We start from the raw sequence: 14,631 nt of genomic DNA, 5'->3' as shown, positions 1-14,631 counted from the left end.
TTTATTAGTGGGTTGTTGCACCACTTTGGTTAGGAGTGAAACAACCTCACAACTGTCTGATGTCTGAACAAAATTTCATATATCAGATAGTTGTATTAATCTATTCCTGTCCCTCTCATACTACATTTAATAAGTCTGTCGACTCCTGGTCGTCAGGATACAGATGCCGCTGATTAGGCATGGTCACATTTAGCAAATGTAATATCTGATCAAAACTGAGGTTTTCATTCAGCAGCGTCACAAAGCAGGTCAGTTGCTACATCGGCCCCCTCGTCACCAATTTCAAATTATCTGCTAAAAAACTTGATTCTGTTTTTGACCAGCATTTGAACGCTTGGCGAGCTAAAGCTGTTTTTCTTATCTAGGAAAAACAACATTTCCTGTAAGTCAATAATTTGAAACTAAACTCCTATGCTTTCCCATGTCTAGATTATTTTATCTCCCATGAATGTGCACCCCTCAGTCTCCTCTGGTCCATCTTCATTTCAGCCAGAAGTTCTCACCACTGCTCACACATCAGCTCTATCATTGCTTTCTTTTAGTCCTGTAAGATTTAGAATTTTAAAATTAGATTACCTACATGCAAAGCCTCATGTGACCAGGCTCGTGTTTAGATATAGCAGATCTGCTGAGACCTTACTCTAGCAGTCAGCTTCTCTTATCATCTGATCAGGGCCCATTTCAGCTGTGGTTCACACCACTGTTTGTATATATTATATATTATATATTAAGATGCATACAATTCTTTAATGTGTGGTTTCTATTCAAGTGCTACAAAAGTAGTTATTGTTAATTATTATTATTATTATTATTATTATTATTATTATTATTATTATTAACAATAACGATAATGATGATAATAATAATAACAATAATGCTGTAGGTACTGTGGTACATTCTGTATTAATCACCAAGGTATATTGTGTTTCACTGAAATCTAATAAGGATTCCCTTCCTCATAAAACCTTTCCCATGTACTTCTTCATATATGCATTAGGCTGCGTGTGTGAATTTGCTAACTTATAACCGTGAAATGTTTACTATCTAGAGGAGCAGTTGCCTGCCAGATGAGAACAACTTGGCGACCCTGCAGGAAGAAGTGAAGCAAATGAAGCTGAGGGAGCTGGAGACGCTGCGCTCATTCAGGGAGATGCAGGAGGCTGTCACTGAGCTGAACCAGCGCTGGCAGGTAAAATGGGAACAGATCTCTCATCTGTTTGGTGGAGTGCATGAGTGCGCATAATGTACCAGCGGCCAGTTACACCTGTCTGCTCTTTCGCAGCATCATATGTCCCGTAGCAGCAGCACTGGTGGTGGGGGCGGGCACTGGAAGGAATCGCCGAAGAAGAACGCCATGAATGAGCTGCAGGACAAACTGATGACGGTTAGGCTGAGGGAGGCTCAAGCCCAGGCGGAGCTCCGAGAGGTTAAACTTAAAGCCCTGCAGCTGGAGAGTCAGGTAGGTGCTGTATAACTACATTGTACTGTCACACTGCAGCAGTGGGCTTGTGAGTCCTTCTCTGATGTATGCATGATTGTGAAGCATAAAAGTTGTCATGTTTGTTTATTTTACACATTTATAAGAATGAATATAACTTGCTGAACTAGGGAAATCAGCCCTGTGGTGTTGGGATATTACATTTTGTTTTGCTTTTTCAATTATGAATGTGCATCGTGCCTGACATGCACATAATGAAAATGAAACAAAGTATAACTGAATCAGAACAGATTTTATTGTTTGTTAATTGTTAGACCATAGTGCCACTTGTGAGATGTTTTTGTTTTCATTTATTGGGTTTTGTTGTTGTTGTTGTTTCATAAATATAAGAGCTCTACTCTCACCATCTACCATTTAACCTCTTGTTTTAGAACCAGATCCACAGCAAACTGATCGGACGCAACGAGCAGGAACGCTCTGCCCTGCAGGACCGACTCCAGTTGGTGGCCAATCAGAACAAAGCTCTGCAGGCCCAGCTCAACGAGATGAAGAGGAAGCAGGCCGAATCAGACTGCAAGGTCTGGATAGTGAAAGGTGGAAAGAGAGGCAGAGGAGCAGATTTAACAGAAAAGAGCAGAGTGACGTGGAGAGCAGCATTTTCTTATTATTATCGCCTCTGTCAGTGCGCCCCAGGGTGGCTGTGGCTACAATGTAGCTTGCCATCACCAGTGTGTGAATGTGTGAATGACTGGATATGTAAAGCGCTTTGGGGTCCTTAGGGACTAGTAAAGCGCTATATAAATACAGGCCATTTACCATTTTACCATTTAAGAATTATTAATAGGAAACTAAAATCTGTAATAGAAAAAGAAACCTTTTGACTGAAGACAAAAAAAAAAAGATGCCTGGAACAGAGAAGATAAAAAGATACATGAGAAATGTTGAAAAATGGTCAGAGCATAAATTCTGGGGTTCACATCCTGAAAAAGATCAACAGATGTAATAGAGGAAGTCTAGAATGAAAGATGAATGACACAGCAGGATGTAGAGACAATTTATTGTTCTTTACTATCTCTAATTGAAATCCATTTTTTAATGGATTTCAATTGTCATTATAAAGGCTCACTTATTACCCAGAAAATATTGTTTAACTTTTTTTTTTTTTCTTCCTGTCAATGTGCTTCCTTCCTCCCTGTGATGCGTGTAGAGTAAAGAGGAGGTGATGGCAGTGCGACTGAGGGAAGCTGACAGTATGGCTGCGATGGCTGAACTCAGGCAGAAGATCGCTGAACTTGAGATTCAGGTGTGTGTGCTCGTGTACTTCAGTGTCTGTCTGAGTGCATCCTTGAATAAACATTTGGATCTGTGGTCTTAGCCAGTTAAGTGATCAATGTATTAATCAAAGTGAATTCAGCTTTAACCTTGTGTGTCTGAAATTTGATTTTTAGAAGGAGGAAGGGCTGATCCAGGGCCAGCTGAACCACTCTGACTCCAGACAGTACATCAACCAGCTCCGGGACCAGATTGCCGAGCTCAAGAACGAGGTGAGGCAACCTTCTCCACATAGTCACAGACGAGCAGGCTCACATATTCAAGTCAGCCACTTGTCTGAAATGCTGGGTGCAAACAAAAAAACACCCTATTCGTAGGGTTTTATACTAAAACACAGCAAACCTGTAGCTGTTAAAACTACATACCAATGCAGTATTCACCATGGAAACATGAAACAATAGAAACATTTTTCAAAGCTGCCTGATTTTTTTGTTGTTGTTTTTTTCCACTCCAAATGATTAATTAATTGAATATTTATCAGAATAATGAGTAGTTTAAACCATTTCATGCTTTGCTATACTGGGAAGAAAAAAAGGAAACAAGTTACGGCAGTTAAAAACATGTAGTGATATTTTAATCCCACTGATGTAAATGTCAGTTCATGGAAGCAGATGTTAGAAGTGGTTACCTGATAAAGATCTTAGACTTAGACTTAGAGAAGCAATTGTCCCTGCCCATCAGTCTGGGGTGGGTTACATCCATTTCCAAAAAAGCTGTCAGTCATTCTACTGTGAGAAATATTATTTACAAGTGGAAAGCATTTATGAGAGTGGCCAGTCTTCCCTGGAGTGGACATCCCAACAAATTCACTTCAAGGTCCGACCGTGCAATGTTCAGACAAATTACTAGAAACCTGAGATACATCTCTTACTCTACAGGCCTCAGTGATCATGTTAAATGTCAACAGTCATGACAGTACAGTTAGAAAAAGACTGAACGAGTACGGCTTGTTTGGAAGGACTACCAGGAGAAACCCTCTTCTCTCTAAAAGGAACATGCCAACATGGCTTAGGTTTAAAATGTTGCTTCAGAGCAAACAAGACTCCTGGAACAATGACATTAGGACAGTCAAGACCAAAGTGGTGGTGTTTTGTCATAATGCACAGCACCACGTTAGGTCAAAACCTAATATCAGCACATATCATATGCATATCAGCACAAACACCTCATACAGACTGTCAAACGTGATAATGGTGGAGGGGCAATTTGCGTTTGTTTTGCAGCCACAGGATGTGGGAACTTTGCAATCACTGAGTCACATGTGAACATCCCTGTATACCAAAGTATTCTAGAGTCAAATGCGAGCCCATTTGTCCATGTTTCCACTGAAGTTTCCACCCAAATTTGGTCATCCAATGGGTCTGTGATCCGAAGCACAGAACATCTAGAAAATCTACAACAAGAAGGCTGAAAAGAAAAGAATCAAAGTGTTTCAATGAGGTCAAAGTCCAGAGCTCAAGCCTTGTGAAATGTTGTGGCATGATCTTATCAGAGATGTGCATAAACAAATGCCCACACACCTCAGTGAATTAAGTAATGAGGAGTGGCCAGAATGTTCCACAAAAACAGATAGTTATACAGAAAATGATTGTTTTCTCTGATTTTTATCAGAAATATTTTTTGCTTTTTTATCATGGACAAAAACAGGACATCCAGTCCAGATAAGTTTTCAAGACACCATTAAATAGAAAGAAGCAGAGACAGACTGGAAACCTGGCCGGTGGACTTTTTAACCATACTGAACACAATCATGGAGAGTGAGAGGATGCCTGAGGAATGGGGAGGAAGTGTACTCAAACTGGTTTTCATGCCAAGGGTGATGTGCAGAACTGTAGTAACTATGGAGATAGAGTTGAAGAGCCACACCATGAAGGTGTTGGACACAGTTGCTGAAGCTAGGTTAAGAAGAGAGGTGATCATCAGGCATCAGCAGTATGGCTTTTGATGTGATGTTTGCTTCAAGTGTTGATGGAGTAGGTCAGAGAAGATCAGAAGGAGCTTCGCTCAGGGTCTGTGGTAGAGATGGCACGATACCACTTTTTTATGTCCGATACCGATACCGATATCATAAATTTGGATATCTGCCGATACCGATATGAATCCGATATAGTGTTTTTTAATCAACAAAACTGTTTTTTAAAATATCTTGCTGCATTTTGCAAGTCTGCAAGTTCATACTCAAGTTTAAAACAACAACTACACTAAAGCTATTCTGTTATACCTGTATACAAAAAAAATATTTCATAGTTCAGCAATACTGATCAATCTAATAAACTTAGACCTACACCATCCTCCCTATTCTGGTATTTTAAAGAGTACTTAGCGTAAATATTAAGCAACCTAACTAATAGGGTTCCAACTCCCAGCAACAACAAAAAGAAATAAATAAAAAATAAGGAACCACCCCTCACGCTCCACCTCATGATGCTTAATCGACGTAATCAACCTTAATTTGATGCAGTGTGAAAAAAAATGCACAGAAATCAATTATTTTTCAAGAAATATTAAATAGATTCAACATCTTTCTTCAACAAAATTGCAGACTGCACAGATGGTACCTTCCCAAAGGAAAATGTACTATAGCTTACTAGGGTATATATTAGACTTAATAGTCACTATATACAGTAATTGACTTCTATTCATTTTACATCAAATTAAAACTTTGGGTGTCAGATAATTATTTATTAAAAGCTCGACATTTTAAATGAGAATAAGAAAGAAAAGTATGTCTTTGTGCCCCCTTTTCCCTGTTAATGCCCTATCAGCCCCCCTGGCTAAACTTTGCTAGATCCGCCCCTGCACAGTTACCAGCGTCAGCTACGTAGAAAAAGATCCTGGAGTAGAAAGTAATATTAAATAAATTCTAACAACAGCTGATCAAGCTTAAACGTTCTGCTGTTGTTCAGCCGCTGGTTTCCTCTTTCTGGTGCAAAGTGGGCCAAAAACAAACCAGAGAGACACGGACTCGCGACAGAAAAGCCGATCAGCTGATCATTTAAGCAGTTTCATGATTGAAGTAGCAGCAAGAAGAGGCAGTCGCTCCATATATCGTTTGTTAAGCTTAACGCAGGAATGCTTTACAAACATTCAGAGATGGACTTACACACTTGCTTTACTTCTCTCGGGGATAACTTTGTCGGAGATGAAATGCCAGGTTGCTAGCGAAGCTCCACATGCTATCCAGACCACCGACAGGTCCCCATGCCACAGCTGCTCTATCACGTGATGCATACTGCTCCGACTGCTAACGTTCTGAGGTGAGTTACGGCGTGTTGCAAGTTTTGCGAGGTGCTTTCGTGATATTTAATGGATCGGATTACATTTTTTATTTTTCTCCGATATCCGATCCAGTAATTTAGGTCAGTATCGGACCGATACCGATACGTAATATCGGATCGGTCCATCTCTAGTCTGTGGATCTAGAGCAGGGGTGTCGAACTCTTGGTCCGTATATTGACGTGAAGAAATATCATGCAATTTGACCCTTGAAGTTACTTTTTTGTTAGGGAGGATTTGTTTGTTATTGAGTGCGATGTTAAAATAAGTTCTTTAAAAAGCCAAAGATTATTTAACATGAAGTCAATATGAGCAGAGAGTACAAACGTGTTGAGGGATTGGCTGTGTTAGTTCAGTGTGAGAGTTTTTTGTAAAGAAAACAATTTTAACTAGCTGTCAAAAACTAATGTTTAAACTTGTGTCTGCATTTTTATTTTGTTAAATACGAACACAATTATAGCAGAAGTGCTGCCGCGTGTCTGACCAGAAGGAGAGTACCAATTTGTTTATTTGGTAGTTCAATGAAAGGTTGTAGTTAGTTAAGAGTGAGGGGGAATTTTTTATTTTTATTTTTTTGTAGTTTTTCTTGTTATACAATATTTAAAATTTTAAAAAACAAAACACTATATTTTCAGAAATATTTGTGGGTGTTTGTTTGGGTTTTTTTGTACTACTTGAACACTAAAGTTCCCTCCAATGAGATGGCAGTGACAGCAGTGGCCCACAGTTCATTTAAGTTTGAGACCCCTGATCTAGAGGAAGAATGTGGTAGAAGGCCAAAAGAGGAACTGTGACACTGCATGAGGAAGTCAAGAGTGACAGAGAAGTAGTGAGGGTGATGAGGTGTGCAGTAAGAGAGGCAAATGGGTTTAAGGTGAGGGTGACAATAGATCATCGAGTGGCTTTGAGATTCTTGTTTTCAATGGTGATGGACAAGCTAACCAATGGGGTCAGGCAGGATTCTCTGTGGACCACGATATTATGTTGCTTGCTACGATGTTGACAAAGGAATTCCAGATATATTAGACAAAGGATGGTAGATGTGGTGTTGCTAGGCAGCAGGAAAGGCAGGCAGGAAGTCCTCAGAGGAGCTTCATGGATGTAGTTAAGGAGGACATGCCAGGCGGTTGGTGTGATGCTAGCGTGAGATGGAGGCAGATGATCCCCTGTGGGGGGCAGCTGGGGGGAAAGAAGAAGACAAAGACAGAGTATTGCCAATAATTAAAAACATTTCTAAAGGAATAATCCAAGCTGATGTCTCTTCCACATTTTAGGAACAAAAGCAGCTAAATTACAAGCACTCAGATTACTAAAATTACTTATTTATTTTTGTCAGCATACTAAAAAAAGTCTCTGGATATTTACCAAGAATTCATTAAATACATCCATTCATTATTTCATTAACACGTCACTTACTGTAGACTCAGTCACTTGGTCAGTTAGGTAGCTTTGAAAGGATATGACACCATCCTGGATTTCAGCTACTAAGCTGTGATTGGTCGATTATTTCTTCAACAGGAAAAAAAAAATTCAGACCGGTTTGAATCTTGGCCGCGGTTCGATGCTGTGTTGAAACCTGCGAAAGCATTTAAGCCATTTTTTCATTAGCTATTGATACGTATAAATGTGTGATCATTTATTAGGGGTATAAATGAACAATTTGTTTCACTTTTACTGGCTTTTCAAAATGGCGTGTGACACACAGATGCACATTGTGTGTGTGTGTGTGTGTGTGTGTGTGTGTGTGTGTGTGTGTGTGTGTGTGTGTGTGTGTGTGTGTGTGTATAAGATGCTCTGCAGCTTTTGGTAACCACCACAGATGAATCTTGTCATTTATGTACAGTCTCAGAACAGATACCACTTCCACCCCGACACACGCTCAGTTGTTTCAATGTCTTTCTCGTAACAAGAGATCAATTTTCTTCTTAACAGCTGTGTTCTCATTGTTTAGTTCACACTGGACTTTAATTCTGAAAACGGGGGGTCGAAAAGAATACAGAAGCCCTGCTCAATAACTTGTTTTTGGTCTGTTATAGGCTGAGTCCACAGCTCGAGTTCTGCTGATTTTTATGATGTAATTTGACAACATTTAGTGTTATCTTGGGTTCATGAGGATAATCTCCAGCCCTGATTGGAGACAGAAAGTTATCAGTCAGCATACACTTGGGTTTGTTCATTCAGAGAGTGTCTGTGCGTGACTAGGAGGAGGGAGTATGTTTAAACTTCAGAGTGAGGGGGCGTGATGAGACGGCCCTGCCCTTTAGCGCTCCTCTCCTCTTTTCTTCTTGTCACCCCACCACTTTTGATCAAAGCCGTGGTTTTCATAAATGAGACCGAAACTTGCGTGAGTACAGATGAGGAAGCAATGAACCATTTAGAAAAATCTCAGTATAGAGCTGAAAGCGATCATCGTACGATTGAGTCATATTGGCGTTGCTGACACATAATGAGCCATTTTATAAAATGCAGCTGAATTAATTTTACATTTTTACTCGCGCACATTTATTTTGATTCAGGTGGACATTGATTTTTTTGTGAAAGCAAATACTTTTCCATAGCATTTGGAGACTTAATTGTCTGCCAATTTTGATGTTCCTGTTCATATTGAGAGAGACTGGAGAGAATATAACCTATGAAGCCCGGTACCTTCTTATGTTTCTCTGCTGTAGCGTGAAGAGCTCAGACACAGTCAAAATATTTCCACTGGTTAACCACCGGTTTCCCCCTCCCCCCCACCTGCCCGCCCTGCAGCTAGCTTGAGTTTATGATTGGGGGGAAAACAAAAACCTCTGAGATTTGTCATGAGTCACTGTGGTACATACAAGGCTAACATGCAAAAGGCATGCATGTGAAAAGTGGTGGCATCGCTGCTGCTCACAAGAAGAACTCTGCACTCTGCTAGTTGGACATCAGCCGCGGAGTAGAAACATGCAAACGCGTCCTTTTATGCTTGTGCGTTTCCACAAAGCTACTTTTCTTGTCAACTTGAATAAAATTCAAATCGTACCACCACCTTCACCCTAATGACAGGTGCACGCTCAGATTTAGCTGTAAAGATCCCACAGTCCTATTTGCACATCTTTTAATGGTAAGAAAAAAATGCATCAGTGGGTTTCACAGGGTTTAGGGTTTTTTTGGTTTTTGGTTTTTTTAACACCCAACAACCTGTTTAAGAAAATTCCAATCACCTGACATTTAGTGGCTTTGCAAAGACGTGTCAAACGTATTTAAAAGCATTAAAAACCACTAGTTCTCATGCTACAGTAGTGTTCAGTAACATACACTCATTTGTCCTGTTACTTGCAAAATTCTTAACCTTTTGTCAACAGGTATTTAGGAGGAGAACGTTTAAGATAATACTGTTTATTGCACGGACGTACTGATGAAATTTCTATAAAAAGAAGTTTGCAGGCAGATGGGAGAGAGGTTTTTTTTTTTTCCCTCTGAAATGTAAATACTGAAAATTATATCACTTCAGGGAATTATCTGGGAAGGGATCAGCTTTTGGGAGATGGACTTTGCACATAAACCTTATTGTTTCATCCAAACTGAAGGCATTTTGCTTTTTTTCTGGCTATCGAGTAAGCAAAAAGTCTTTTATGCTGGAGTAAATGAAAATTGCCACCATAATTAATAAATGGTGCTAATTTTTCCCTGGCTCTGCTTAAAACGTTTTTCTGGGGTATTGAGAAAAAATTTCCTTTTTTAGATTTTCCTTCCTCAAAAACATTTTGACCCTTCTTGTTGACGTAATAAAGTATGAAGGACCCAATTCAAGTAATCAGGTTTTAAGAAACAGCTGTGAGTTTGTTAACCCGGCGCTTAAGGAAACTGAGATAACTGAGTTCTCAGAATTAACTAATGGTAACACACTCTGTTTCTAGGTCAGAAAATCCCAGAACGTTGATTAAATTTGAAGTTAAAGTTTGTTAAATGCGCTTCCTGGAATAAAACCCAGAGGTGCTATAGTTAATGTGCCGTGCCGCTGCCACTAAATGTGTCACGTCTAACCCCAAAAAGAAAACGTGTAAACTAACGGAAGGAAGCTTGAATTCAGGAACTAAAAACAATCTGGATCAGTAATCAGGGTCCACCAAACTGGTCATAAACGTGTTTTTCTACTGTTAAAAATAATCAGCACCAAATACAAATGCTTTTTCCTGTTTTAATAATGCTGCTCTATATACATCTATGTGAGCCAGTTCAGCATGAACATACGGTCTATATTTCAGTGCAATCAGCGTTTTCACAAGATGTTCTAACAACCTGTACTGGCTGGTGATTTTATCCAGATTAGCTGAGGGTGGGGGGGAAATACATCTGAACCACAGCCAGCCTACCTTTGACTAAAAACCTCCTTCTTTGTTCTCAGATCAGGCAGCTGCGAGGACAGAAGGTGACCCCCAGCTCCAGGGTCACCAGTGGAGGGGGAAGTACCAACTACCAGGATCTCTGCCTGGCCAGCCCCGCCTCCGCTGAGGGGGACTTCCTCAGCTCAGATGAGGACCTCCTTCCCAGCCCACTGCCGGCCACCGCCCTTTACCCCAGTCTTTCTGGCCAATGTCACCCGTCTCCACGCCTCGACAGCGAGGGCAGCACGGACAGCGAGGCAGAAGAGCGGGTGCAGACGCATCCGGACCCACAGCAGCTTTATGGCAGCATTGTGTGCGCCGAGGCACTGGATAACTGAGACCTCGGGAGGGTGCTGAGATCCCCTATGATCTGAAGAGACGCTGGAACTGGGATTGTAGTATCCAGTCAAGTCCTCCTCCTCGGCCTCTCCAGTCTTTATCTTTTACTTGATGCAGACATAGTGGCATTGATTGGACCTGTGCTGATCATCACTACCTGTTGTCTCTGCTCCTCGTTACTGTCTCCAACACCTGTTTCCCACACTGTCGCTCCCTGGCAAAGAGCTTACGTACAGCCTCCCTCCTCATCCCCACGTGTAACTGTGCCACAGACTGTCAAAATACACGTCTATCAAAAACATGAACAAATCACATACGAACAAAATGTACCGCTCGCTGCTCAAAATCTACCACTGGACCTGTATCTGTGACTGTGGCCACGAGTGAAAGACGAGTACACACAGAAGGAAAATCCTTCCTCCCTCTAAGCTGAGTAAGACATATGACGCACTGTATACTCTGGCCACCCCTATACGACTCTTCTCCCTGATTAGTTCAGAGTTAAATACATCCTTATCCTCCCCTTTCGCCCTCATCCATCTTCACTGCCTTTAAAAGAAACTTCTAGCCGCCACCTGTTCATCTCTGTGTTTTAAAAAGAAAAAAAAAAAAAGGAAAGACAAAAAGGAAAAAGAAATTTAAGTGGTGATGATTAAACGAAGAAGTGGTCCGGAGCAGGAATACGCACACATCTGTATCAAACTCTACAGGCATATCACGTAAAGGCATTCCTAAATGAACCCTTAGCATACTGAGTACTTGTGCTGCCTGTGTGTGGCCTGCAGAAGGCAAGTGAGTTACACGCACAACCGTTCACGTTCACAGCAACCCACAAAAAGGCAGAAACTCAGTGTTGCCAAATCTTTTTGTTTGGTTTTTTTATGTGTTGTAATTTATTTTGATATTGTTTTTTTTTTTATATATCTATATGAAACTTGTAGGAGTGTAGACATACTGAAAGAGGCCAAACTTTCTACAACGTCCTTTGTGCCAACTAGAGTCATCTGTCACGGGCTCACTGTGACACACGCCGAGTGCTTCAGAGACAGAAAATGTGCTGCTATGATTTGACTTATTTCCTCCATTATTGTATTTTTTTGTTCTGTTATTTTATTTTATTTTTGTCAGTCTTGTGAGGTTACCATCCAACCTCAAGATTAACTCTATATCAATGTAGATTACTACTTGGAGTAATGTCTAAAAAACTGAATGGTTTAACTTTCTCCCAGAAGCTTTTCAGCTTTTAGCACCAGACTCTGTTGGGAGTACTTCAACATATTGGCAAATGCCTTTATTCCCTGTCAGACTGAGACCGAGATGAGACCACTCTGATATCTGTGTAAAGCTACAACTTGGATGGAGTTGGCTGATTTCATGCACAGCTTTGTTTTTACACTTTTTTTGTATGGATTCAAGTAAGACTGCGTAGAGTTTGACGGACACGTTATATTTGCTATTATGGACTAGTTATCAGCAACTCGGCATACTAAACCAAGTAGCTAAGGCTGTAGCTGCTAATAAACTTTTGAGAGTGCTGAAAGTCAGACTTCTTTATATTTGGACAGCCCTGAGCTTATGCTGTGCTAACCAGTTTCCATTACTTAGCCTTCATATTCAAGACAGAAATGAGAGTGATCAAATGATTCCAGGAAACAAAGTAGATAAACCCAAGTAATCTGGCTCTTATCGCTTTCTGACAGCTAAAAGTGTGGGCCAATGACTGCAGAGGGTTGTTTCCTTGGCAAAGGTCAGTGTCTTCACGACAGGAGAGAGCATGGGTAGAAAAACGTTTAACATATCAAACAACATATTCTATTTAAAAAAATGGCTGTAAAATGAATGGAAACATATGAAATATACTGTGTGACAGGAACATATAGATGATATTTAAAGCTGTACTGGAGTGTGTATAGTTTATCAAACAGGGTGTTATATCTACAGAGCAGTGATCTTTGCTTTTTGCACTACAGAGAAAGACACGCCCAGCTTTGTGGCGCTGAGCCGTGAGAGCTGGTGTGGATTCGTGGAGTCGTGGTGGGATCATTTTTCAACATGTGCATTTCTTCAGAGGGACCTTAAAGATAGTCTTTGTCTTGTGTTTCTTCACTCTATGGACCAACTGTCTCTAAATCCTTTAGAGGCTTTCTGCTTCATAACAAAGCATATTTTATGTAATGCAAATCTAAAAAGAGCAGAGCGTTATTGCCATCCTCTCAGAAATTAAGTAATTGGATCTTCCAGTAATGGCCTTCAAAGAACTAAAGAGGATGTCAGTTTGCCCACCATACTGTTGCAAGTAACAGCTTTTTAGTGGTCACTGATGGTTGTGGCAACTGAAATCTCTACCCTGGAATCACTGCTAAGATATTGTCAAACCAAAATGACCGTTGTACAAGCGTTTCAGTTTTACAAATTTGCATCTGCTCTGTTTAGTATGAGAGTTGGACCCTTGTGTGTGTGGCCTGCAGAAGGCAAGTGAGTTACATGACATGATATTTTGCATCATGTCAGACTAAATTTCATGCAGAAGGTCATAATCATCACGATTTCTGGATATATCGGGCCCCCTCTATAGGGATGCTTTGATTTCAGTGCATTTATGTAATGCAATTAGCCCTTTTTTCATTATGGAAGACATAAAAGGCCGTGCTGTAAATGGGAAAAGAAACTCGATCTATTAGAGGCTTAAAATGCGAGCAACCATGAATAATTAGATTTATCAAGAATCACACAGAGGCTATAATTTTCTCAAATAAATGCACGGAATACCCTCATTTTTATGACTGCTTTTCATGGTTTGAGGTTTAAACTGCACTCTTTTAATACATTATCTTACTGCACATTCAGGAGCAGTGTAATAATATAATTAGCTCCTAAAAATATTGGCTGAAAATTATCATCAATTTCCCTTTTTATTGACGATTTTCTGGACATTTTGTGTCAAGTTTGCACCATATTTTGAGGAAAATCTGTCTATTTACTTTCTTCTTCATTAATGCATTAAACATACTTCAAACTAAACTTAAACCTAACCCACCACTATTAAAACCTTTAGGATTTGAGTACAGTTTGTATTCCAGTCCAAAAGAACCCCAAGAAGAAAACACATCAACTAATTGAAGAAAGCTTGAATTCAGGAACTTTCCATAATTAACCAAAAATATGGATCAGTAAATTAGGGTCCCTCAACACATCTGTAAACAGCTGTTCAGTAACGGTGCTTCTGTTCTCACTTCTGTCTGAATTCAGCTCTTACCTACTGTGATGAAGCATTTTGATATGTTTGTAAATCAGTTTTGAATACGGTTCTAGCCTTCATCCTTCATGTTGGTTTTTTAGAATTCCCATCCGTACTTTGGCTCGTCCCGCTAACAGCATTACACATGATGATGGTGATTAAATGTCACGATGTGCCATAAAAGTAGAGAGATTTACACACTTTGTTGCTTTACGTCACACTGTGTTACTCCAGATTCATCATCTTAAAACTGGAACATCTGCCACGTTTTCCCTGATTCGAAGCAGAAAAAGAAATAAGAGGAGAAGATTTTTCTCTTGTCAGATGGTGTCAGTCTGGCCTAGAGTTTCTCAGATTTATGTACTGTATGTGGCGACTGTTTGAGATCCACAGCCGCATCATTCATCATCCATCCTCTCTCTTTCTCTCTCTCTCTTGCAGTTCAGCTGATGTTGTCAAATATATTAAATGACAGTAAAAATTATATAAAATTCCAGTATGATGGGGAAAAATGCATTTCAGTGTTCTGTATCCTACGAATGATACAAAATAAACTTTGACATTGCACCTTTGCAACCGCCTGATTTCTCTTTTAAACTTGTCTTAGTCGCTAACGAGAGATGCATTGTCACCGTGCTGCATAGTGTTGCATAACA

The 14,631-nt window shown here is 40.1% G+C and overlaps 1 protein-coding gene across 4 annotated transcripts in view; it reads left to right on the top strand.

Annotated features, from left to right (window-relative positions):
- evi5l (ecotropic viral integration site 5 like) overlaps nt 1-13,898 on the top strand; it is a 63,201-nt gene extending 49,303 nt beyond the window's left edge. For all 4 annotated transcript variants that reach the window (XM_082535881.1, XM_082535883.1, XM_082535882.1 and 1 more), the window contains 6 exons: nt 1,049-1,189; nt 1,283-1,459; nt 1,870-2,016; nt 2,646-2,741; nt 2,887-2,982; nt 10,419-13,898. In XM_082535881.1, the coding sequence (XP_082392007.1) occupies nt 1,049-1,189; nt 1,283-1,459; nt 1,870-2,016; nt 2,646-2,741; nt 2,887-2,982; nt 10,419-10,736 (975 nt within the window). In that variant the 3' untranslated portion in view covers nt 10,737-13,898. The remainder of the gene's footprint in view (nt 1-1,048; nt 1,190-1,282; nt 1,460-1,869; nt 2,017-2,645; nt 2,742-2,886; nt 2,983-10,418) is intronic.
- Nucleotides 13,899-14,631: the final 733 nt, after the last annotated feature.

Source organism: Aulonocara stuartgranti (assembly GCF_965226115.1).
Source record: "Aulonocara stuartgranti genome assembly, chromosome: 6".
NCBI lineage: Eukaryota > Metazoa > Chordata > Actinopteri > Cichliformes > Cichlidae > Aulonocara > Aulonocara stuartgranti.
This window is presented reverse-complemented; position numbering and strand designations above follow the sequence as displayed.